Source organism: Geotrypetes seraphini, chromosome 10 (genome assembly GCF_902459505.1).
Source record: "Geotrypetes seraphini chromosome 10, aGeoSer1.1, whole genome shotgun sequence".
NCBI classification, from domain to species: Eukaryota; Metazoa; Chordata; class Amphibia; order Gymnophiona; family Dermophiidae; genus Geotrypetes; species Geotrypetes seraphini.
Genome location: NC_047093.1, coordinates 62249213 through 62274577, shown reverse-complemented (window position 1 = coordinate 62274577; position 25365 = coordinate 62249213). Strand labels below are relative to the sequence as shown.

Below are 25365 nucleotides of genomic sequence, written 5' to 3'. Positions count from 1 at the left end.
ACATCAACTCTCCAGAGTCTTTTGTTCCTCATTTCTGTGTCATACTCTACTTTGCAGCTACAGCTGGAGGGTGCAAGGAAGGGAGCAGACACACACTGGGAGGAGTTGCAGGGGAAAAGGTTAGAGGGAGGACTAATGTACTGTACATGGTCAGTTTTCTTCTTCACAGAGTTGGAACTGTAAATCTAGCACCAAAAATATACATAATCCCTTCCTCTACTAGTCCTCTAGAGTAGAAACTTCCCAACAATAAAAAAATGACAAAAAGAAAAACTTCAGACATAGTTAATGAGAAAATATAACATCTATAATTTAATCAAACACTCAACAGACTTTTTTATCTGGGTACAAAAAGTAACTGATTACCCAACCGGGTTAAAGTGTCAAAAATACATAATAGTAATGACAAGGCAAGAGCGGTCAGGACACTCATCTAGCCCTCTGCTCTGAGAAATAAATATTCTGACAAAACAAAAAACAAACAATTTTAGGGAGGTTTATGCACTCATCCATGGCATGCATTTCACATAAGACCTACTATGTTCTTGCGCTTAATAGCATTGCTCTTGCTGAGAATGGAGTTCTGTATTCCACGCTTAATAAAAAATATATCTATACCTTTAATCACTGCATAGCTAGCCTACAAAATAAAACTTTGAACAGATGTCTGTATATCACACAGGTTGGTATCTGCAGTGAACATTATGAAAAGAGAACAGTTTGGATGGACTCATGCAAGTTTCAATGAAAACATCCACTATTTACACAGCTGGTCGCATTTTAGTGTATAAAGATCTCTATTCTGATAGAGATGCTAGGTGATCATTACACCCAATGAGATTCTTTAGAATAGGGATATTAATAAGCTACAAGTCCCAAGAGAGAAGCTGGGTCTGTCCTGGTTAAACAGAATGGAGGGCCATATCCACAGATAAAAATGGGTAAAACAGAAGTGGTTCTGCACTGTCTTCAGGGCCTGGCGTTTACTGGCATTTACCACCTACCACTTCTGTTCCACTTCAGTGTGAGCAGAAATAAATCCTACAGTCTTCATAAAAACAATGGGTGGTTTGGTGAAAGTACAAAAGATTTTACTCTTTGAATTACTAAATTAATACTGTTATTGTGCAATGTGATGAAAATGAAGCATTGTGATGTTTGGCAGCCTGAATATTCCTGTCTGAATGAAGTGCAGATATTATTCCCAAAGGATCCTGTAAAAATAAAACCCAAAAACAAAACATGTTATTTATGGGAATAATTTTGCCTGACATTCATCTGCAAGTAAGACATAAGACACAAGCAGAGAGAGAAGATAGAGCTTCATATTAATGGAAAGCCACCAGAATCCTTTAGAACAGTGGATCCCAAACCTGATCTTGGAGGCACCCCAGTCAATCAGGTTTTCATGATATACACCATGAATATTCATGAGAGAGATTTGCATGCAGTGAAGGTAGTGAAAGCCTGACTGGCTGGGGTGCCTCCAAAACTAGGTTTAAGAAGCACTATGCCTTAGAAAACAAATGTGAAGGACTGTAGTTACAAAACAAAGAAGGATGGAGATAGTGATACCAACCCCTCCCCCCAGGAAGGGAAGAGGTATCAATTAGAGAATGACACATTGACAAAATTCTTCACCGTTCCCATCCCCGCGGATAACCACGGGAAATAATCCCATGTCATTTTTTAGTGTCTATTTCAGCCTCAATCCTTCTACACCAGCATTCTTCAAAGCAAAGCTTGAGGCTCAGTGGTTGTGGCCATTCATACTCTGATTCTTCCCTCTCTCTTTAAAGAATGACATGAAGATGGTTTACCGCGGTTATCCACGGGGACGGTGATGAATTTTGTCACCGTGTTATTCTCTAGTATCAATCATTGCAGCAACTCCCAACAGTGTCCAGGGTGCATGTGTACTGGGTTCTGAAGGGAGCTGTGGTCGGGTGAAAAGGTTGTCATTGAATGGCCTGGCTACATGAGGCCTATAAGAACAGGGAAAAGCCTTGATAAAATTCCTCAGCACTAGAGAATGACATGGGGACATATTTTTCCCTGTCTCTGCAGGAACTCAATTTCCCTGTCCCATTCCTGTAAGTTCAGTCTTAACCGCACAAATCTCAAACACTTATGGTTTTAAAGTGTTGGAGGCTTGTGCAGATGAAGACAGAGCTTACAGGAAAATAACTCACGGGGACGGGACAGGAAGATGAGTTCCCGTGGGGACGGGGAAAAATTTGTCCCTGTGTCCTTCTAAATGGGGATAAGGGTATCAAGTTGACTTGGCATTATATTAACCCCATGGTATTACTCAGCAGGATGTCACAGAGGCCTCTTTAGAGCTCTCACTGCTGTTCTGATAGACCAGTGGTCTCAAACACATGGCCCGGGGGCCACATGCGGCCCGCCAGGTACTATTTTGAGGCCCTTGGTATGTTTATCATAATCACAAAAGTAAAGTAAAACAGTTTCTTGATCATATGTCTCTTTAGCTATAAATTACAATATTACTATTAAGAGCCAAAAAAAAGATTTATAAACTATAACAAGTTTTACCTCAAGCAAAATGATAATTTCTTTAATAAGACAACTATTTTTTCTGTGACCCTCCAAGTACCTACAAGTCCAAAATGTGGCCCCACAAAGGGTTTGAGTTTGAGACCACTATGATAGACTGAAGTATAGGGTATGAACATGAGCACTCTTTTGACCGTGCACTCTCTTGACTTCTAGTAACTTCTAAGGAAAGTAGAAGGCTGAAAACAAACAAAATGGAGAAACAGTGGCATTTGTACAGACCTACCCCCCTAAAAAAAAAACCCAAAAAACAAAACCAAACAATAACCCCAGAACAGATTGTGACTGTTTTTTCTAAAAAAAAATAAAATACAAAAATACAAAAATTTTGGGATTAATCCATAAGTTTAATAAGAAAAAGTTGGTTTGATTTTTAGTTTGTTTCTTTAATTAATTATTTTCATCACTATAATACAAGTGAAAAATATAAATGGCATAACAATAAAGTTTACATCTGGTAGAAAATAAAAAACATAGGGCTCCTTTTACTAAACAGCGGTAGAGCTTTCTACCACGGGCAGGCGAGTTAAATACTCCGACGCTGTGAGTGTCAGAACATTTAGTTTGCCGGCCCACGGTAGAAACCTCTACTACCATTTAGTAAAACCCAGCAATAGTGTATTGGCCAAATCATGAGAGAAAGTAGGAACATTAAATAAATAAAGAAAAATATTATTCAATTTAACAAAATAAAGGATTAACAATATGCTGATATTTCCATTATACAATACATAAATCACCTTCCTTCCCACAGGTTAATCAAAACAAACAAAGGCAACACTGTTAATAGTCTGAAATGAAGTCAAACATTTTAATGAGAAATTAAATCTTCCAAATACACTGGCTCTTCCCTGCAAAAGTGACCAAGCACTTACATAGGAACTTCAAATAAGAAGTTCTAACCACTGCTAATAATCGAGATTTTAAAACTAAAAATGCCTTTTGTCTTAACTGTGTAGCATGGGTACATCCAGAAAAAGTCAACTTTTGGTCATAAAAGGAAGAATCTTTATGCTGAAAATATGCTTTCATAACAATACTCTTATCTTCATCAGAAAAAAATGTCACCAACACTGTTGTTCTTTTAGAAATATTGTCTTGAGAATCTTCCAAAAAGGTAGGTAAACTAGGACACATATCCTGAACATTTGGTTGCTGAAAGCCAAATGGTTAAGCAGCTAACATATACAGACAGTCAAAACAAATAGAAAGGAGAAATTAGGTTCTTACCTGCTAATTTTCTCTCTTTTAGTCCCTCCAGACCTGCACAGAATGGATGGGTTTATGCACCTCTGCCAGCAGGTGGAGAATGAGAACACATTGACTTTTGACAGTAGTACAAATGGGCTGTGCAGTCCCATCTACAATCAGTCTGACGAATAGCCAAGCAGGAACTAAGAACTAAAGAACTGTGAACTATAAACACACCAATTCCACTCTCATATGGAGTAGTTGCCCGGATTGGAGAGGGAAATACTGTTGGATACCGATTATAAGAATCTTCAAAGCGTTCCCACAGTTTGCCAGCTAAGCTAGACAAACCAAATGCCACTGTTCTTACTATACTCCCCCCCCCAAAAAAAAATAAGACAACAAGATATCACAGAAAAAAACAGTACTCTTTATGAAAAAACACCGAATAAAACAACAAGGCAGGGTCTGTGCCAGTCTGGAGGGTCTAAAAGAAAGAAAATTAGCAGGTAAGAACCTAATTTCTCCTTTTTTAGAATCCCTCCAGACCAGCACAGAACGGATGAGATGTACCAAAGCAGTACCCATAAAGGGTACCCTGAAGGACCGTCACAAGAACACGGTCATCAAATACCACATCCCGACGCACCTGAACGTTCACATGGTAGTGGCAAACAAAGGAATGGAGAGAAAACCAAACTGCAGCTTTACAGATATCCACCAGAGGTACAAGAGATGACTCCGCCCAAGAAGCTGACTGACACTAAGTGGAATGAGCTTTGAGAAGATCATAGAAACATAGAATAAGACGGCAGAAAAGGGCCTTCAGCCCAACAAGTCTGCCCACTCAAATAACACCCCCTAAGTTCTTCTGTGAAGTGACCCCACATGTTGATCCTATTTGGTTTTAAAGTCAGTCACGTTACTGGCTTCAACTATTTGAAGTGGAAGATCCGGAACAGGTTTCTTCTGAAGTAGGTGCGCTGAAGCCTTACAAGGACTGGCTAAAAGGTCAAAAAGATGATCTGACTGATGGAACTCCTGGGTCCTTACGGACATCTAATTTGTGCAACTGTCTCTGCTCCAAAGAGCCCTCCCAACTACCCAAGACCAGAAGGTCAACAGACTGGTTGACATGAAAAGGTGAAACCAACTTTGGAAGAAAGGAGGGAACCCACTCCCTAGAGAACTCCAGGAAGGGAGGCCTACGCAAAAATGCCTGCAGTTCGGAAATGTGTTTCGCAGAAGTAATGGCCACCAGGAACACAGCCAAAAGTAAGGTCCTTCAATATGCAGGAGCTGAGAGGCTCAAAAGAAGGACAAATGAGCACGGAAAGAGCCAGATTGAGATCCCTGGCTGGAACCGAAGGATGAACTGGAGGCCGGAGCAATTTCATCACTTTCAAGAAATGAATCACATAGGGAGAAGAGGCCAAACCTCAATCATACAATAGACTGTGAAAAGAAGACAAAGTTGCAATCTGAACCCTGAGTGAGCACCAGGCAAGGTCCCGCTCCAAGCCATCCTGGAAATACTCCAAGATGTGAGGCAAAGACAAGCGAAGGGGAACCACGTCACAAGCAGAAAAACACGCTTCAAAGAGACGCCAAATGCGCACATGAGCCCGTGAGGTGGAAAGTCTATGAGAACCCAAGAGGGTAGAGATCACCTTATCTGAATATCCTTTCTTACTTAGGTGTTCCCTTTCAAGATCCAAGCTGTAAAACAAAAGGGACCCAGATCGAACATGGGAATGGGACCCCAAGTCAAAAGGTCGGGCAAGAGGGGCAAAGGAAGAGGATCAGACATGAGAAGACGAACCAGCTCTGCATATCATGGGAACCTGGGCCAGTCCAGAGCCACCAGGATCACATGACCTGCATGCCAAGCAGAACTCTGCCCATCAGTGGCCATGGAGGAAAGACATAAAGCAGGCCGTTGGCCAAGCCTGCACCAGAGCATCCAGCCCTTTTACCTGGTAATCCCTGGGCTGGCTGAAGAACCTTGGTGCTTTGGCATTGACACTCGTAACCATGAGGACCATGGCTACGAGTGTCAATGGACCATGCTACGAGGACCATGGTCAACTACTTGGCAGCTAGGCTTCAATGCTAAAAAATGCAAGATAATGCATCTGGGTAAGAGAAACCCGCGTAGAACATATGTACTAAATGGTGAGACCTTGGTTAGGACCACGACGGAACGCGACCTAGGGGTGATCATTAGTGAGGACATGAAGGTTGCCAATCAAGTGGAGAAGGCTTCCTCCAGGGCAAGACAAATGATGGGGTGTATCCGCAGAGGTTTCGTCAGCAGGAGACCTTAAGTTATGATGCCGTTGTACAGAGCCATGGTGAGGCCTCACTTGGAGTACTGTGTTCAGTTTTGGAGACCACACTACCGAAAGGACGTGCTGAGGATCGAGTCGGTTCAGCGAACGGCCACCAGGATGGTCTTGGGGCTCAAGGATCTCACGTATGAAGAAAGATTTAAAAAATTGCGGCTGTTCTCACTTGAGGAAAGAAGAGAACGGGGAGATATGATTGAAACATATAAGTACATCATGGGACACATCGAGTCAGAAGATGATATCTTCTGGCTCATGGGACCCTCGACCACCAGAAGGCATCCGCTGAAAATCAGGGGAGGGAAGTTTCATGGCGACTCCAGGAAGTACTTATTCACCGAAAGAGTAGTGGATCATTGGAACAGACTCCCACTCCAGGTGATAAAGGCCAGCAGCGTGACGGATTTTAAGAGAAAATGGGATACTCACGTGGGATCTTTAAGGGAGTAAATTCAGGGGAGGGGATACTTGGAATGGGCAGACTTGGTGGGCTATAGCCCTTTTCTGCTGCTTTTTTCTATGTTTCTATGACCATGACTGGCTGGCCCCATGACTGAACAATCAACTGGGCAGCCAAAATCCATGCAAGACTTACACCCTTAATGGTGAGATCCTAACAAGAACTGAAGCAGAATGAGACTTAGGGGTTATCGTCAGTGAGAACATGAAGACTGCCAATCAAGTGGAACTAGCTTCATCCAAGGCAAGGCAAATCATAGGTTGCATACGCAGGAGTTTCGTCAGCCGTAAGCCTGAAGTCATCATGCCATTGTATAGATCCATGGTGAGGCCCCACCTGGAATACTGTGTGCAATTCTGGAGGCCGCATTACCGCAAGGATGTGCTGAGACTGGAGTCAGTCCAGAGAATGGCCACCCGGATGGTCTCGGGACTCAAGGATCTCCCATACGAGGAACGGCTGGATAAATTGCAGCGGTACTCACTCGAGGAACGCAGAGAGAGGGGGTGACATGATTGAGACATTCAAGTATCTCATGGGCCGCATCGAGGTGGAAGAAGATATCTTCTTTTTCAAGGGTCCCGTGGAAAATCAGGGGCGGGAAACTGCACGGGGACACCAGGAAATTATTTTTCACTGAAAGGGTGGTTGATCGCTGGAATAGTCTTCCACTTCAGGTTATTGAGGCCAGCAGCGTGCCTGATTTTAAGGCCAAATGGGATAGACACGTGGGATCTATTCACAGAGAAAGGTAGGGGAGGGTCATTGGGGTGGGCAGACTAGATGGGCCGTGGCCCTTATCTGCCATCTATTTCTATGTTTCTATGTTTAAAGGCTTCCAGCCCGAGACACCACTCACTGGGATCCAGCACATGATGACTGAGGAAGGCCACCTGGACATCGTCTACTCCTGCTATGTGGGAATCTGAGATGTCTAGAAGATGAGCCTCTGCCCATTCCATGAGAAGAATTGCCTCCTGCGCTACCAGATGACTCTTGGTCCCCCCTGACGATTGACGTAAGCCACCCCTGTGAGAAAACCCACACCGACTTGCCTTCCAGCAATGACTGGAAAGCTACTAATACCAACTGAATGGCTCTGGTCTCCAGAATATTGATCAACCATGAAGCTTCCACAAGTGACTGGGGCTGATCTAAACTCACTCCCCGAACCAGATTGGAAGACTGTAGCCACCAGCAAAGAGGGAATGGAAAGTTCAGATCTTGAATCTGTGGAGACCACTGCCGTAGAACAGCATACTGAAGGGGACGCATGTGAGCTTGCGCCCACCTGACCACTTCCATAGAGGCCGCCATCGACCCCAAGACCTGCAGAAAATCCTGTGCCCGAGGGCAACAACAAAACATCAGGGAGCGAATCTGCAACTGCAATTTCAATGCCTGGGCCTCAGGAAGGAATACTCTCCCCAAGCTGGTTTTGAAGAGAACTCCAAGATAATCTAAACGCTAAGACGGAGTCAACTGGCTTTTGGAAAGATTGACCACCCAGCCCAGTGACTGCAGAAACTCCACAGCCTGAATTGGGACCTGGGAGCTCTCCTGAAAAGACTTTGCTCAAATCAAGTGGTTCAGACAGGGATGAACCAGAATGCCCTCCTTGCACAAGGCCCCGCCACCACTACCATAATCTTGGTGAAAGTCTACGGAGTTGTGGTCAGAACAAAAGGAAGCACACAAAACTGACAGTGCTTTCCCAAAATCGCAAAGCGAAGGAATCGCTAAGCGAAGGAATCGCTGATCGGAAGAGGCCCGAATTGGAACATGTGGATAGGTCTCTGTCAGGTCGAGAGAAATCAGAAATTCCCCAGGCTGAACAGCGAGAATTAAGGATTTCAGGGTCTCTATGTGAAAAGATGGAATCCAAAGCGCCCTGCTGATATCTTTCAGATTTAAAATGGGCCAAAAAGACCCTTTGGGCACCATGAAGTAAATGGAGTATCTGCCGGTGCAAATCTCCTGAGGGTGCACTGGAAGCACCGCTTTGAGATCCAGCATCTGATGAAATGCTCACTTTTTCCAAGTTGCCTGACAAGGAGAAGAAAGGAAAATATCTGGTAAGGGCTGGTAAAACTCGAGAGCAAGTTTCAGTGCCCCCCCCCCCATGTCGTTTTTTCTTTACTTGTTTTCTATCCTTTTCAAATGTATTTCTCCCCTTCTTCCCTTTTGTTTCGGTAAGTCATAGTTGTCTTTGATTAGCTACGCCATTTGATTTTCTCTTTGTTAAAGTATTGTTTTGGCGTATTTTTTTTTTGCCTTCCCTTTATATTTTTAATTTGTATCTCACTTACAAATTGGATAAGCGATATCAAAATTTAATAAAAACTTGAAACTTGAATCACCTCTTGGACCCACTGATCCGTTGTGATCTCGGGCCATTCCCAGTAAAACTCCCACAACCGGGCTTCTACCAGAATTGGAGGAAGGACCCACAACGAGTCATTGGCTAGTCGGGGGTAGGAGGAGCCACCTGTGGAGTCACAACCCACCACCCCAGCGGGCTCCCCAAAAGGACTGTATGCACTGAAAGAAGCATCCTCTGGAAGAAAAAGAGGCTAAGCCCTAGCCAGGGTGATAACGACAAAACTCACACAGAAACCCATGGCTGGCGCCACCCCGAGATGCCAGTCGAGGTTGGTCCTCTGGAAGCCGAGACACCTTAGAGCCACTCAAGGCCTGAACAAGCTTATCCAACTCCTCCCCAAAGAGGAAGGAACCCCAAAAAGGAAATTTACTGAGCTTAGACTTAGAGGCCACATCCGCCGACCAACCCTGAAGCCACAGGGTATGGTGAGTGGCCACTCCAAGGGAAATTGACTTGGCAGATGCCCACAACAGATCACACATGGCATCAGAGTGAAAAGAAGCACCGAGCTCAATCTTAGCCACCTCCTGATCCACCACGGACCAGTCAGCAGACTCCTGGTCAAGGTCCCACTCAGACCATCAGAAACAAGCCCGGGTCACCAGACTGACACAAATCGCCACCTAGACAGCCAACTCTGATTAAGGAGAGACTCCATCTTACGGTCCTGGGGGGTCTCTCAAGGCCGAACTGCCTTCAACTGGCACTCCACATACCTACGTGCGATAGCCGAGACCACAGCATCAACTACAGGAGACTTAAAGGTATCCCTATCCCCATCAGGAATGGGGTAGAGCCTGGCCACTGACTGCGTCAAGTGAAAAGGTGCATCCGGAGTCTTCTACTGTGCGTACATCACATCCTGAATATCCTGATGCATAGGAAAAGAATGGGAGACCGACAAGATCCCCTGAAGTAGAGGGTCCTTAGGTTCCTCCTCAAAACGCAAAACCGAAGACACCTGAAGAATAAGCTTCTGCAGCATTTTCCAGTGAAAATGCGCACGACTGAAGCACTCTAACCAACCGGCGTCTCAGAAAAACAAACGTCCGCATTATCTGGCCCCCGAGAGGATCTTGTGAATCAACCAAAAGGTCTAAGTCCTCATCAGGCAAAACCATGTCAGTAAAGAAAAAATCCTCACCCAAAGACACCTGTGGAAGACTGAGAGGAGGGGATGACTGGAAGAGGGAAGGCGCCAAGGGGGGCTGAACAGGGGCAGACGTTGCAGGTAAAGACCCCCCTGAAGAACCAGAGACCCTGGGGAATAAGCAGAACCCCCAGCCACCTTCAAGTAAGCCTTGTACATGGCTAAAGCAAAATCAGGGGCAAATTCCCCCCGAGACAAAGAAAAACTCACTGAAGGAGCAGAAACACCTAAGACCTGCTCCCCCGTCTTTCTAAAACAGGAGGGAGATCACCAGCAAAATGGTGGAGCTTCCCGCCAAAATTGACGAATACCCTGCTGAAAAAATTCTCCCCCAAGGCCTATAGCAGCAAAAAGGCCTGAATGAATCCAGCTGCCAAAGCAGAACTGCAGGCAGCAGCTGCTGTAGCGATAAAGGAATCCCCAACACTATTGGCGATAATGGAAACCTTATTTCCCTGACAGTCGGCAGCTGGGGAAATGACTGTGTGAGCGGTAGGGAAAGCCCAGGCTTCCCCATTGCTTACAGCCAGTGAACGGTGCATGTGTGAAAAGGAACCCTGCTCGCCAGGACTCGAAGCAGACGAGGATTCCCCCTCGCAGCAGCTGTACACACGCCGACACACATTGAGAACTTTTTCTGCTTCTTTAAAGTGCTCATTGTGAACCATTAAAGGAGCGAAAACAAAACTGCCAGTTAGCAATAAAAGTCAATTAAAGCTAATTCAAAGCTTCCTTCCAGATTGGCTGCGTCAGGACTTTTTTTTTACAAAGTAAAAACTTTAACGGCCATGAGAACAGTCTCCACTGGCTCTCAAAGGCGTACAGCTGAGACGCCTCTAAGAAAAAATAGGGGGGAGGTGGAGGGAATGGAGAGAGAAACTCGACCACTTGAGTGTGGCACAGATCCCCAAGCTCTGTCCGGCAACCAAAACAGGGACAAAAAGGCCACTAATCAAATCCAACAGGCCCTAACTAACCAAAGGAAAGACTGCACAGGCTTACCACCTCCACCTACTGGAGACTGAGAGAACAGGCTGATTGTATTACTGCCAAAAGTCAATGTGTTCTTAGTTTCCACCTGCTGGCAGAGGAGCATAAACCCATCCGTTCTGTGCCGGTCTGGAGGGATGATAAAGGAAGGCATCTTTAAAGAACCTAAGCAATTACATATCAGAAGCAAGGACATGGTAGAGGTGGTGGAAACAAAGACTTGTGTCTGATTTCAAGAATGCTTGGGAAAGGCACTTGGGATCTCTTAGAGAGAGGAAGAGATAATGGTTACTACAGATGGGCAGACTGAATGAGCCATTTGGCCTTCATCTATTAAGAGGTCACTGCAGCCTAGAAGTAGTTGCTCCCCCTGTTGTATTTATTGCTTAACTGAAATTTCAGAAGCCTCAGTACTTCTGAAGTTTTGAAAGGCAGCATGACCTGGTACGTTCCTGTTTTATTATACTCACAATTCTGGCACTTTCTCTTCCTCAGGCGAACGCTCCTTCTGCTCTGAAGTGAGACATTGTCACTGGTATCCACTGGATAGACAATAGCCTCTGAGCTGTGTGGATCTTCACGGATCTCCACCTTTGGTATAATGAATACAAGAACCAAAAAAAATGAAAAATAGCCAATTGTAAGATCATCACAACAAAGATTATGATATGCCCGGGTACTGTGGGTATGGAACTATTTAACCATAAACCATGTTAATAAAATTGTTCCTTAATTAAAGAAAAAAAGAAATGCATCTAGAAATTGAAATCACTGCTATATGTAATAAAAGTGAGCCAGGTATAGGGCAGTCAAGCCATTGTGATATCACTAATAAGTTGACTCTTAGATATTGATGGAATTAAGTATTATGACATCACAATATCAGCTCTGGTTATCAAAGACTGAAACTCTTCGCACTAAGGGGAGGGGGACGTTATCAATGTGGACTTCCATTAAGACATGTTATTTTAGCACTAACTCATGCTATTTTAGCACAGATTTCATTTTAGGCAATGAGACCTAGTTGCTAATAACCCAGGTTAAAAGTAAAATAACACATCTTATCAGTAGGCCATGTTGATATTTTACTGTTAATCTGGGTTATTGGTAATTAGCTCTCATTGCCTAAAATGGGACCTGAGCTACCATAGCAGGAATTAGTGGTAAAACAACTAGGGCTGTATTTTAACTGCAGTTAATTCTGCGATTAATGCATTAGTCATTAATCGCAATTTTTAAAAAATCACATTACAGCATCTCCTGTCTCCTCCAAACCTCTCTTCTGCTCTCTTCCACTCCCAACCCCTATCCATGGTGCAATCCAATCTCTCTTCCTCCCATTCGAAATTCAACATCAACCCCCCCTTTCCTGCACCAGTCTATTTTAAAGGTGGTCCTTCACTGGTTCCAGTAGCTTGTACACATGCTGCCTGCAGCATGATCTGAAGAATTCCCTCTGACCTGTCCCACTCAAGCAGAAACAGGAAGTAATGCCAAGAGAAGGCAAGGATGGATCAGAGGGAAAGGTATGGAGCAAGCCACAGGCAGCATATGTGCAGTGTTGCCAGTTTCAGGGACCAACAGAAGACCACCTTTAATGCAGACTGATGGGGAGACTGAGAGGGGGATAGTTGCTGAACCCCAGATTGGGGGAGGTGAGCTGCTGAAACTGTGAGCAGAACTGGAAGGGCCAAAGATGGAAGCTATGGTCAAGGCAGTGAGCTCCAAAAGCCATGAAAAGGGCTTAGTGCTGCTCATCACCAAGTTTGTTTTGCTGCTCATGGGGGTGGAGAGAAGAAAGGGAGAAGTGCTGGCCAATAGGAGGAGGAGGACAGAGAGAGAATGGACCCTAGAAATAAAAGAGAGATAATGGGTCTAGGGAAGGAGGGAAGGAAGAGAAAAAGGAGAGATACTGGATCTAGGGGTGGGAGAGAAGGGGAATAGGATTTTATATACCACCTCTCTGTGGTTACAATCATAGCAATCTACTTATTATATACAGGTACTTATTTTGCACCTGGGCCCATGGAGGGTTAAGTGACTTGTCCAGAGTCACAAACAGCTCCAGTGATAAATAAATAACTACTCGTAAATACCTTTAAGTAATTGTGCGATTATTTGCAATTAAAAATTTTAACTGAAATGCAGTCCTAAAAATAACCCACCTTAAAGGACATCCATGTTGATAACTATGCCCCCTCAGTGATTTTAGCTGCCCTTCAGATAATTTTGTTAGATAACTTGCTTACTGTTAAATGTTCCATAAGTTCTGAATGGGCTATCAATATTGGGTTCACTTAACATTCACACTGTAAACTGTTCAGAAATGTACCTGTAGGACATTTGAATTAAAAGAAGCCTCTCGTTTACATAGCAGCAATTCGTCGAGATATAGAGGGTAACTGTATAACATGGCCTAGAAATCTTGAATAGGCGATTATATCAAATTTTAATAAAACTTGAAGCTTGAAACTTAAACATTTTTTAAAAATGCACCTGTTTTATATGTATTTATGTAGGCTGTCAGAATGCTGTACAAATGATCCTGTTCAAAGTTTGACCTGCTCCCAAGCAGATGCAACTTTCTGCATATCCTATGCATCTCAAAGTATGCACACACGTATCTCGCAACTCCACTCAAACTATGTCTCCAGCAATGCTTACTCATGGTCCACGTAAAAGCGGGTGTGCTTTTCTTATACCCCTATATAATCTAAAAACAGCCACTTCCTGCATGTAAATCATTCTATACATGCAAGAAATGCTCTACAAACCTTTGACTGATATTTTGGTCTGAAGAAAAGTTTCCATATGCTTTGGAACTTGTGAGCTTTAGATTTTACTTTGATGTAACCCCATTCAGCTTACTGTTGGCAGTTGATAACTATTTTAGATTATTGCAATATTATCTAACCTGACTGGTTATCAAAATAATTTTTGTAGATTATGCATAATACAAAATACGACAATTTGTTTAATTGTTTAAAAAGTCAGGCCATGTGACACCTTATTATCACAAGTTACAATGGCTTCCTATTGAGGCCAGAGTATTTTTTAAGTTTGGATATCTGTGTTCTAAGTAGAGAATGATGCAGGGAAAAAAATTGTCCCCGCCCCATCCCCACAAACCATCTGATCCCATCCGCACATGCCTCGAATAGTTATGATTTTATACTGAACTTATTTTATTAAAGTACAAAAAGAAACAATATTCTGTATAATTGTCATTTTATAAATCACAAATAATACAGAGCAAGGATCAACAAAACCTCTATCTCCCCTCTCCTCCCCCTCACAAATATCCCCTCCACTATTGAGAAAACTAAAGTCAAACTGGTACTACAGAATGCTACATAGAAAAATCAAGCTAACAGAATACTTCAGTCACACATGGCAGGAATAGTGTTAGGGGAGTGCAACTACGCCCTATTCAGAGAGAGCCCTAAGCCAGCTGAAAGCTAAAGAAGCACAGCCTGGGTTTTCCAGTCCCCAGTTATGTCTAACACCAGCTCTAGCAGGATACATATTTCAAATCTGATATATTCTAATCACAAAATATAAATTTTTTTTTCTACCTTTTGTTGTATGATCATTTTATTCTTCACATCACATTGGTCTCAGGCTCTGGTTTCTATTTCCGTCTGTCTACTCTTAACTTACTTGCCAGGGTCTCCTGACCATTTGACATGCCTTCTTTCTTCTTGCTCACCATTAATCTTCCATCTCTGCGTATGTATTTTTTCTCCATATTCAGCAAGCATCTCCCTTCTCTGTCTCCTATACTTCTACTTTCTAATATTTTCCCTTTGCCCATCTCCCTACCCTTCATCATCAACACTATTCTGTGTCCCTATCCCCTCCGAGCCCAGTGTAAATCCTGTGTGCCCTATGCCCCCGTCCCGTCCAACATCTCTCTTCTGCGTTCCTCTTCTCTCTCATGTCTAGCCATCTTCTGTGTCCATATACCCTCCTGTGTCTCGCATTGCCCCACTGACTGTATCCATATACAGGAAAGGAGCTAAAATTGTAAACAACAAGGGCGGGTGTGTTCTCCTGCGTTGGTGCAGAGGAATGGAACAGGTTTCCACAATATATACAGTGCCAGGGGAATTTGAAAACATTTAAAAGACTGCTGAAACGCTACCTGTTTTGCAAAATGAAATATGGCTGAAGAATGAGGGACTACATTTGTGGCCATGTGAAGATATGCTATGAATATTGATGTTTAATCGCTGCTAACCGTTTTATAGTCATGTTTTTTAGATTGTACTTTTGTATGGTTTTCTGTTTGTAATATCCAACTATCAATATTGAAAAAGGATAGACACATCACTCAATCAAAAATTCTTATACAAATGTGTCTAAATGTAGGTTTGTACCTGGTAAACTATATAGTGGATAACCATTTAACAAATTGGCCTCAACATCCCAAAGGATCAAGCTCCTAATAGAGTCATTCCACTTATCATTGGCCTGTAATTGGAAAAAGGCGGAAAGTAAAAAACTCCCTTTCGTCAAAGGAGAAAAACCTTTCTAGCCCAAAAACCATATTCTAATCCACTATTCAAAATAGAGTACCTTGCACAAAGCTTAAGTCAAAAGAAGGTTGCAATACTAATCTCAGCTACTTTGCTGGCGAGTAGTCGCACAAATCTTGAAGGCTTAATAATAATAATAACAACTTATATACCGCACTACCGTGAAGTTCTGTACGGTTTACAAAAGATTAAAAATACAATTGAATAAGAGATAGAAATAAAATGATTAGAATAAAATTATACAAATCTAAATAGATTACTAAGCTTACAATTATCTATACAAGCTAATTGTCCAGATAGTTCAAGAACAAATGTGTCTTTAGATGTCTCCTAAATTTCACATATGAATTAGAAAGCTTGATCAGATGTTCCAGGTCCTTACCCCAAAATGCCGCTTGGTATGATAAAAGACATTGATGATGTTTTTTTAAATTTACAACCTTTAGCAGACGGAAAGACAAAATTCAAATGCGAGTTTTTCCTATATTTATTGGTTGCAAAAGAAAAGAGCTCGGTTATATATTTAGGGGTTAAACCAAACACCTTGAAACAGAAACAACCAAATTTGAACATCACCCGCGCTTCCACTGGCAACCAATGCAGTTTCCGGTAAGAAGGTGTCACATGGTAAAATTTCCTCAACCCAAAAATCAATCTGACCACAGCATTCAACCAATGATTATAATCCATAATGAAACAGGCTAAGCAATTCTCTGGGTACATCTCAACAAGAGACCATGCAGGGCCTTGTTTTGCGGGTCGCTGCATCAGGAGAGAACCTTCTCCAATATCCAAACTGCTCAATAGGCAAACATGATTCTGCTACTAAATAGGACGTGATGGGAAGAAGTGCAAAAGTGGCATTGTGAGACTCAAAGGTGAAGGGGAGGAATATATAAAAGCTGATAAAGAAAAGGCCAAATTGCTTAACAGATATTTCTCTTCTGTGTTCACGGCTGAAGCGCCAGAAGAGGGACCACAGAAGACAAATGTGAATAGGGATGGAGTCGTAATAAACCCTGATCGATTTTCAGAGGGTTGTGTTCATGAGAAGATAGCTAAAATAAAGGTAGACAAAGCAATGGGGCCGGATGGTGTACATCCAAGGGTGCTGAAGGAACTTAGGGACGTTCTGGTAGCTCCGCTAACTGACCTTCTCAACGAGTGGGACGTTCTGGTAGCTCCGCTAACTGACCTTCTCAGCGAGTGGTACTGGAGGACTGGCGAAGATGGATGTGGTCCCTCTCCACAAAAGTGGAAGTAAGGAAGAAGTAGGGAATTACAGGCCGGTAAGTCTGACTTTTGTGGTAAGCAAATTAATGGAAACGCTTTTAAGACAGAGAATGGTCAAGTTTCTGGAATCCTGTGGATTACAGGACTGGAGGCAACATGGATTCACTAGAGGTAGGTCTTGTCAGACAATCTGATCAATTTCTGTGACTGGGTAACTAGAGAATTGGATAGAGGATGTGCGCTAGACGTGGTGTATTTAGATTTTAGCAAAGCCTTTGACAGTATTCCACACAGACGTCTAATAAATAAACTAAGTGCCCTCGGGATGGGTCCCAAGGTGACGGGTTGGGTCAAGAACTGGTTGAGTGGAAGGCGACAGAGTGTAGTGATCAATGGAGATCGCTCTGAGGCAAGGGATGTTACCAGTGGTGTGCACAGATGGATCAAAAATTGGTTGGCGGGTAGAAAGCAAAGGGTAGGAGTGAAGGGCAACTACTTGGACTGGAGGAGGGTCACAAGTGGTGTTCCACAGGGGTCGGTACTTGGACCGCTGCTGTTCAATGTATTTATAAATGATCTAGAAATAGGGACGAAGTGCGAAGTAATAAAATTTGCAGACGACACCAAACTATTTAGTGGAGTTGGGACTAAAGAGGACTGTGAGGATTTACAAAGGGACCTGAACAAATTAGAAGAGTGGGCGACGAGATGGCAGATGAAGTTTAATGTAGAGAAATGTAAAGTCTTGCATGTAGGAAACAATAACCCAAAGTACAGCTACACGATGGGAGAACTGGTAATGGGTGAAAGTACCCTAGAAAAGTACTTGTGGGTAATAGTGGACAAGACAATGAAGCTGTCGGCACACTGCGCAGCGGCCTCTAAGAAGGCAAATAGAATGCTAGGTATTATCAAGAAAGATTACAACCAGAACAAAAGAAGTTATCCTGACGTTGTATCGGGCAATGGTGCGCCCGCATCTGGAGTACTGCGTCCAATATTGGTCGCCGTACCTTAAGAAGGATATGATGATACTCGAGAGGGTCCAGAAAAGAGCGACACTGATTGATAAAAGGTATGGAAAACCTTTCATATGCTGAAAGATTGGAGATACTGTGGCACTTTTCCCTGGAGAAGCGGAGAATTAGAGGAGACATGATAGAGACTTACAAGATCATGAAGGGCATAGAGAAAGTGGAGAGGGACAGATTCTTCAAACTTTCGAAAACTACAAGAACGAGAGGGCATTCGGAAAAATTAAGAGGGGACAGATTTAGAACCAATGCTAGGAAGTTCTTCTTCACCCAAAGAGTGGTGGACACCTGGAATGCGCTTCCAGAGGGTGTGATAGGACAGTGTAAGGTATTGGGGTTCAAGAAGGGATTAGATGATTTCCTGAAGGAAAAGGGGATAGAAGGGTATAGATAGAGGATTACTATACAGGTCCTGGACCTGATGGGCCGCCGCGTGAGTGAACTGCTGGGCATGATGGACCTCTGGTCTGACCCAACAGATGCACTGCTTATGTTCTTAAGAAACTAAACTCATTTTTGATAAGATAGCTTAATTGCAAAGCTTCTATTGTGAGATCATTCACTAACGGCAGAAGATAATCCTACATTTAGACTCATATTTGTATAAGAGTTTATGTTTGTAATGACATTCATTAGGTTTATTTGTACTTCATTTTTATATAAGGCGAATAATAAATAAACATACAACAACAACAATATACCAACCCCATAAATTGTTCCCCTTTGTGTCCCTGTTCCTATGCTCCCGTCCATGTCCACATCTCCCCTTTTTTCGTATATCTCCTTTACACCAAAGTGTCTCTCACCCTCTCTTTCCTCCCTCCCTTCACTGTGTTAAATATTTCACTCCCTTCATCCGCTAGGTTCAGCATCTCTTTCCCTTCCCTCTCCTCCTCCCTGCAGGTCCAGTACCTCTCTCCCTTCTCTCAATACTCCACAAGGATAAGAACATAAACAATGCCTCTGCTGGGTCAGACCTGAGGTCCATCGTGCCCAGCAGTCCGCTCACGTGGCGGCCCAACAGGTCCAGGATCTGTGCAGTAATCCTCTATCTATACCCCTCTATCCCCTTTTCCAGCAGGAAATTGTCCAATCCTTTCTTGAATCTCAGTACCGTACTCTGCCCTATTACGCCTTCTGGAAGCGCATTCCAGGTATCCACCACACGTTGGGTAAAGAAGAACTTCCTAGCATTCGTTTTGAATCTGTCCCCTTTCAACTTTTCTGAATGCCCACTTGTTCTTTTATTATTTGAAAGTTTGAAGAATCTGACTCTCTCTACTCTCTCTATGCCCTTCATGATCTTGTAAGTCTCTAGCATATCCCCTCTAAGTCTCCTCTTTCCAGGGAAGAGAGACCCAGTTTCTCCAATCTCTCAGCGTATGAAAGGTTTCCCATCCCCTTTATCAGACGCATCGCTCTCCTCTGAACCCTCTCGAGTAACGCCGTTTCCTTCTTATATTGGACGCAGTACTCCAGATGCGGACGCAACATCGCCTGATACAATGGCAGGATAACTTCTTTCATTCTGGTTGTAATACCCTTCTTGATTATGCCTAGCATTCTGTTTGCCTTCTTAGCGGCCGCTACGCACTGGGCTGTCGGCTTCATTGTCATGTCCACCATTACCCCCAAGTCCCTTTCTTGGGTACTCTCATTTAATAACATCCCTCCCATCGTATAGTTGTACCTCGGGTTTCTGTTTCCCACATGTAATACTTTACATTTCTCAACGTCGAACTTCATCTGCCATCTCGTAGCCCATTCCCCTAGTTTGTTCAAGTCCCTTTGCAATTCTTCACAGTCCTCTTTAGTCCAAGCTCCACTAAATAGTTTGGTGTCGTCCGCAAATTTTATTATCTCACACTTCGTCCCTGTTTCTAGATCATTTATGAATATATTAAATAGCAGCGGCCTGAGCACCGAGCCCTGCGGGACCCCACTCGTGACCCTCCTCCAGTCCGAGTAGTGGCCCTTCACTCCTACCCGCCAACCAGTTTCTGATCCATCTATGTGCATCTCCTTCCACCCCATGGTTCTTCAGTTTCCGGAGTAGGCGTTCATGGGGCACTTTGTCAAAGGCTTTTTGGAAATCTAGACAAATCATATTGTCTATGGGGTCTCCTTTGTCCATCCGTTTGTTAATTCCTTCGAAGAAGTGCAATAAGTTCGTTAGGCACGATCTCCCCTTGCAGAAACCATGTTGGCTGGTTATCAGAAGTTTGTTTCTTTCAAAATGTTCATCAATGTTTTCTTTTATCAGTGCTTCCACTATTTTCCCCAGAACCGATGTCAGACTCGCCGGACTGTAGTTTCCGGGGTCACCTCGTGATCCCTTTTTAAAGATGGGCATGACGTTGGCTATCTTCCAATCCTCCGGGATCACACCCGTTTTCAGGGATAGATTGCAAATTTGCTGCAGTAGTTCCGCTATCTCCTCCTTTAATTCCTTCAGAACCCTTGGATGGATTCCGTCCAGACCCGGGGATTTGTCAGTTTTTAGTTTTTCTATCTGCCTGCGTACATCTTCAAGGCTCACTTCCATGGATGTTAATTTTTCTGCTTGATTTCCATTGCTCAGGTTCCGGTATGTTGGATGTGTCTTCGTTTGTAAATACAGACGAAAAGAACATGTTAAGTCTTTCTGCCACTTCTTTCTCCTCTTTCACCACTCCCTTCCTGTCTCCGTTGTCCAGCGGTCCCACCTCCTCCCTAGCCGGTTGTTTTCCTTTAACATAACTAAAGAACGGTTTAAAATTTCGTGCTTCCCTGGCTAGCCTCTCTTCATGCTCTCTTTTGGCTTTTCGAACCACTCGGTGACATTCTTTTTGATGCTTCCTGTGCTCTTTCCAGTTCCCCTCAGTTTTGTCCTTTTTCCATTTCCTGAATGAATTTTTCTTATTGCCTATCGCTTCCTTCACTATTTTAGTTATCTACGCTGGGTCTTTTGTTTGACTCTTTTTGCACCCCTTTCTGAATCTGGGGATATACAGATTTTGCGCCTCGCTCACCGTGTTCTTGAGAAAAGACCAGGCATGTTCTATCGTTTGCCATTTTTTGGAAGTGTTACTAGGTTTCTTCCTTACCATTTCCCTCATTGCTTCGTAGTTTCCTTTCCTGAAGTTGAAAGTTGTCACTATGGTTCTCTTTCCTTTCGGTATTCCTACCTCAACCTTGAACTTATGATCACTGTTTCCCAACGGTCCCACTACCTCTACTTCCTTTGCAGGTCCCCTTAATCCATTTAGGATTAGATCCAGAGTGACATTTCCTCTCGTTGGTTCGCTAACAAGCTTCTCCATGAAACAATCTTGTATAGCCTCCAGGAATTCTGTCTCCCTAGTGCATTTTGAGCTTCCAAGACTCCAGTCTATCCCGGGGTAGTTGAAGTCTCCCATAATAACCGTGTTACTGCTTTTCATTCTCGCTTCATCTCGGCTTCCATTTCTTCATTGATATCTCCGGTTTGCCTGGGTGGACGATAGTATAGGCCCATCTTTATTTCAGGCCCTTTCCTTTCCGGTATTTTAACCCATAGCGATTCCAGCTTGTTGGTCGTCTCTGCTGTGTCCATTTTTGTCGATTATATGCTTTCTGTCCTGACCTGTCCTGGCGATAGAGCTTGTACCCCGGCAGTGCTGTATACCATTTGTTTTCTTCATTCCACCACGTTTCAGAGACTCCAATGATGTCTATGTCCTCTGCATTGGCCATGGCTTCTAATTCCCCCATTTTGTTTCTTAGGCTCCTTGCATTAGTATATATGCAATTTAGATCCTGGTATTTTCTTGTCTTCATTTCATTTCCCAGTGCTTTGGTCTTTAGTTTCTTCTCTTTTGTTACAATTCTTCTAACCTCCTCTTCTGGGTTAGTCGACTCCTGTAATTTGTCCATTGTTTCTTCCCAGCCTTTCTTCCCGTCGGTATCTTCACGGGATACCTTCTTCCAAATCGTCGACGCTTGATCGACTGTCGGCTTTCCCCTTCTTCTTAGTTTAAAGCCTGTTCTATTCCTCTCCTGACGTTGTTTGCTAGAAATTTTGTTCCTGCCGCGCTCAGGATGCAGTCCATCCTCTCCTTGCTCTTGCCCCAGAATGTTGTCCAGTTCCTCACGAAGTGGAACCCTTCTTCCTCACACCATCTCCTCATCCACCTCTTTCCCTTTCCTCTAGCTCCTCCTCCCATGGGTCTAACATCTCTCCCCTTACCAGTTCTGAGCTGTGAATCCAGTACCTCTTTCTTCCAATTCCCAGCTTTAGGTGTAACACCTCTCTTTTCCCTTCAGCTCCAGTCCTCCTCCACATCAGTACCTTCCTCTCTTCCCTCCAGCCCCGACCCCCCTCCCCACTGGTCCTAAGACCTCTCTTCCCCCAGCCCAAATCCAGCACCGTCCTTCAACTCCAGCTCTGAAAGCCAGCACCTCCTCCCCCATCGATAGCAGGCTTCTCAAAACTTTTTGGCATGACACAGCCAACTCGATTGGGTAAGGTAGGCACGAGGGGAACTGGGGAGTAGATGCAGAACTGAGGGGATGTTGCTGTGCTGACCCTGGTACAATTTTTGTCATGGGAACAAGGTCGTCTACCACTCTAGTGGGGCGGTGGAAGACCTTGTTCCGTTCCTGTGTAAATTAGTTACATTGTTTTCCATTTTTGTGGGCTAACTGCGGATTGCTGCGGGAATCCTTCACCGTGTCATTCTAGTTATAAAATTTTGCAGTATGGTTAGGCACCTAATTATCTTACTGACCATTTTAATTTCACAAGACCTAGATGCTCATTGCGTATTGCAACTTTATTTGCATTTCCTTCCGCAAAAGGCTGCTTATTAGTAATATAGTAAATAACAGCAGATAAAGACCTGAACGGTCCATCCAGTCTGCCCAATAGTTATACCCATTAAAAATGCATGATTAATTTAACTTGTCTCTTCTTTGATATTTCTGAGTCATAGACTTTAAAGTCCACTTGGTATTGTCATAGGTTCCAAATGCTGAAGTTGCTGTCCAAGCTCACTCCAGCCTATCCAATCATCCTGTTAGCGGGATATCTACCATAAAGTCTGGCCAGTAACATCCTCATGTTCCAAGTTAGTGGAGTTACCATTGATGCCCTCCCCAGTCCAATCCTACACCAAATCATCACGTATGGGACACAGACCATGCAAGTCTGTCCAGTACCAGCCTTAGCTCTTTAATTTACATTCTTCGTTTTCTAGTTAGAGATCCTCTATGTTTATCCCACGCTTTTTTGAATTCCATCACCATTTTCCTCTCCACCACTTCCCTCGGGAGGGTATTTCAGGCATCTAACACCCTCTCAGTGTAAAAGAATTTCCTAACATTGCTCCTGAGTCTGTCTCCCTGCAAATTCAAATTATGCCCTCTAGTTTTACCATTTTCTCTTCTCTGGAAAAGATTTGGTTCTATATTAATACTTTTCAAATATTTAAACGTCTGTATCATATCTCTCCTCACCTCCAGAGTATACATATTTAGGTCTTTCAGTTTCTTCTCATACTTCTTTTGGTTTCGTTGCCTTGCTCTGGACCACTTCAAATCTTTTTATATCCTTCACCAGATACGGCCTCCAAAACTGAAGACAATACTCCAAGTGCAGCCTCACCAATGACCTATACTGGAGCATCAACACCTCCCTTCTGCTGGTTATTCCTCTTTCTATACAGCCTAGTATCCTTCTGGCTACAGCCACCACCTTTTCACACTGTTTAGATGCCTTTAGATCCTTAGACACAATCACCCCAAGGTCCCTCTCTCCATCAGTACTTATCAGCCTATCACCTCCCAGCACATACGGTTCCCTCGGATTTCTACCCCCCAAATGCATCACTCTGCAATTCTTCGCATTGAATTTTAGTTGCCAGACATTAGATATTTCTTCTAACTTTTCCAGATCCTTTTTCATGTTTTCCACTCCCTCCGGGGTGTCTACTATGTTACAAATCTTGGTATCATCTGCAAAAAGGCTAACCTTACCTTCTAACCTTTCAGCAATGTCATTCACAAACAAAATCGCCCAGCACCGATCCCTGAGGCACTCCACTAGTCACCTTTCCCTCCTCCGAGCGAATTCCATTAACCACCACCCACTGGCGTCTGTCCGTCAACCAACTTCTAATCCAGTTCACGACTTTGGGCCCAATGTTTTTATTGTTTACTTTCATTTCAAACAGCCAGTTGGGATGTCGACTTACACTGATTATTAGATAATTCAAATTCTTATTTACATTTTAGAAAGCAAGTTAAATTTTTGGACAACTGATGATTTGTACTGCACTGATCTACAAGGTATTGCGGTATATAAATAAATTTTACGTTATGTTATGTAAATCAAGCTTGTATGCCACTTAAATGAGATAAAAGAAAAGTAGCATTTTATAACAATATTTGCATCTGATTAACTAAAGATTAATCCTGGAGATAATCTGTGAGAAGCTTTCACATGCTTTTGGCTTTGGATAACTACTTTGGTGCTGGACAAATAATTATCTGTATAAGAGATTAAGGCAGGACATCCTAATAAAGAAATGGGAAAAACAAAGATGTACAGTATCTGAGGAGATGGAGGGGTTAAAAGGAGATGCACAAGTTGCAGATAAGGTGGTGTTGAGGAGGTTCTAAATATCTATAACTTCTGTAGAAAAAAAAATTCAATGTCTGGACATCCTCTTTCATTTTGGATAAATGAAGCCATCATCTCCTCTGGTTACAGTCTGTTAAATTAAACATACGATACACAGAATGGACTGAAAACTGGCGGTTAGTTTCTAGGTTCAGGAAGTACATGTGGTGAAGCGTTTCTACCACAGGCGTTTGCAGGAAAAAATGTGACAAGATGTCAACAATTAATTTTAGAGGACTGGTAAACTGTGGTGGCTGCCATTATGCCAGAAAGTGAAAGAAGTTTGGACACTCAGGGAATCAAGACCCTACAGAAGAGACTTAAATTAATGCAGCAGTATCACAATAAAATGAGCTCAGGATACCAAAGTATACCTCTTCCCTCTACATATTAGATATAATAATATTCCTCTCCTGTTTCTCACTGCATGTTATCAGGGCCAGCACATGTCACTGAGAGCCACCTTCTATACTTTCTTCCTCCTGCTTATACACAGGCAGACTCATGCACTGCATGATAAGCTTTCATATAATATTGCCAACCAGAAATTCAGAGACTGCTAGAAGGGCCAACACAAGAAATTTACAAGATTGGGGTCTCTGCAGGCTGTGCTGACTTTCACTGGATCAACACTGAAATTAAGCATAGGTAGTATGAATTCTAAGCTTCAAATAGCAGGAGTCTTACCTGGAAAAAGAGTGACCATATTTTCCAGATCTAATATACCTATAAGGTCTCAGTACCTACGGTACCTGGCAAAGGGAGAAAGAATTCAGCAACAGAGCTGGAAGATGAAGGTAGAAGGAACCCCACCCGGGAAA

The 25365-nt window shown here is 43.2% G+C and overlaps 1 protein-coding gene across 1 annotated transcript in view; it reads right to left on the bottom strand.

The window, feature by feature from the left end:
• Positions 1-285: 285 nt before the first annotated feature.
• The window catches only part of SNAPC4 (small nuclear RNA activating complex polypeptide 4), a 127666-nt gene continuing 102586 nt past the window's right edge, over positions 286-25365 (bottom strand). The window contains exons 24-25 of the mRNA XM_033960333.1: positions 11570-11690; positions 286-1214 (exon numbers count right to left, since the gene is read on the bottom strand). Of these exons, the coding sequence (XP_033816224.1) occupies positions 1213-1214; positions 11570-11690 (123 nt within the window). The 3' untranslated portion in view covers positions 286-1212. The remainder of the gene's footprint in view (positions 1215-11569; positions 11691-25365) is intronic.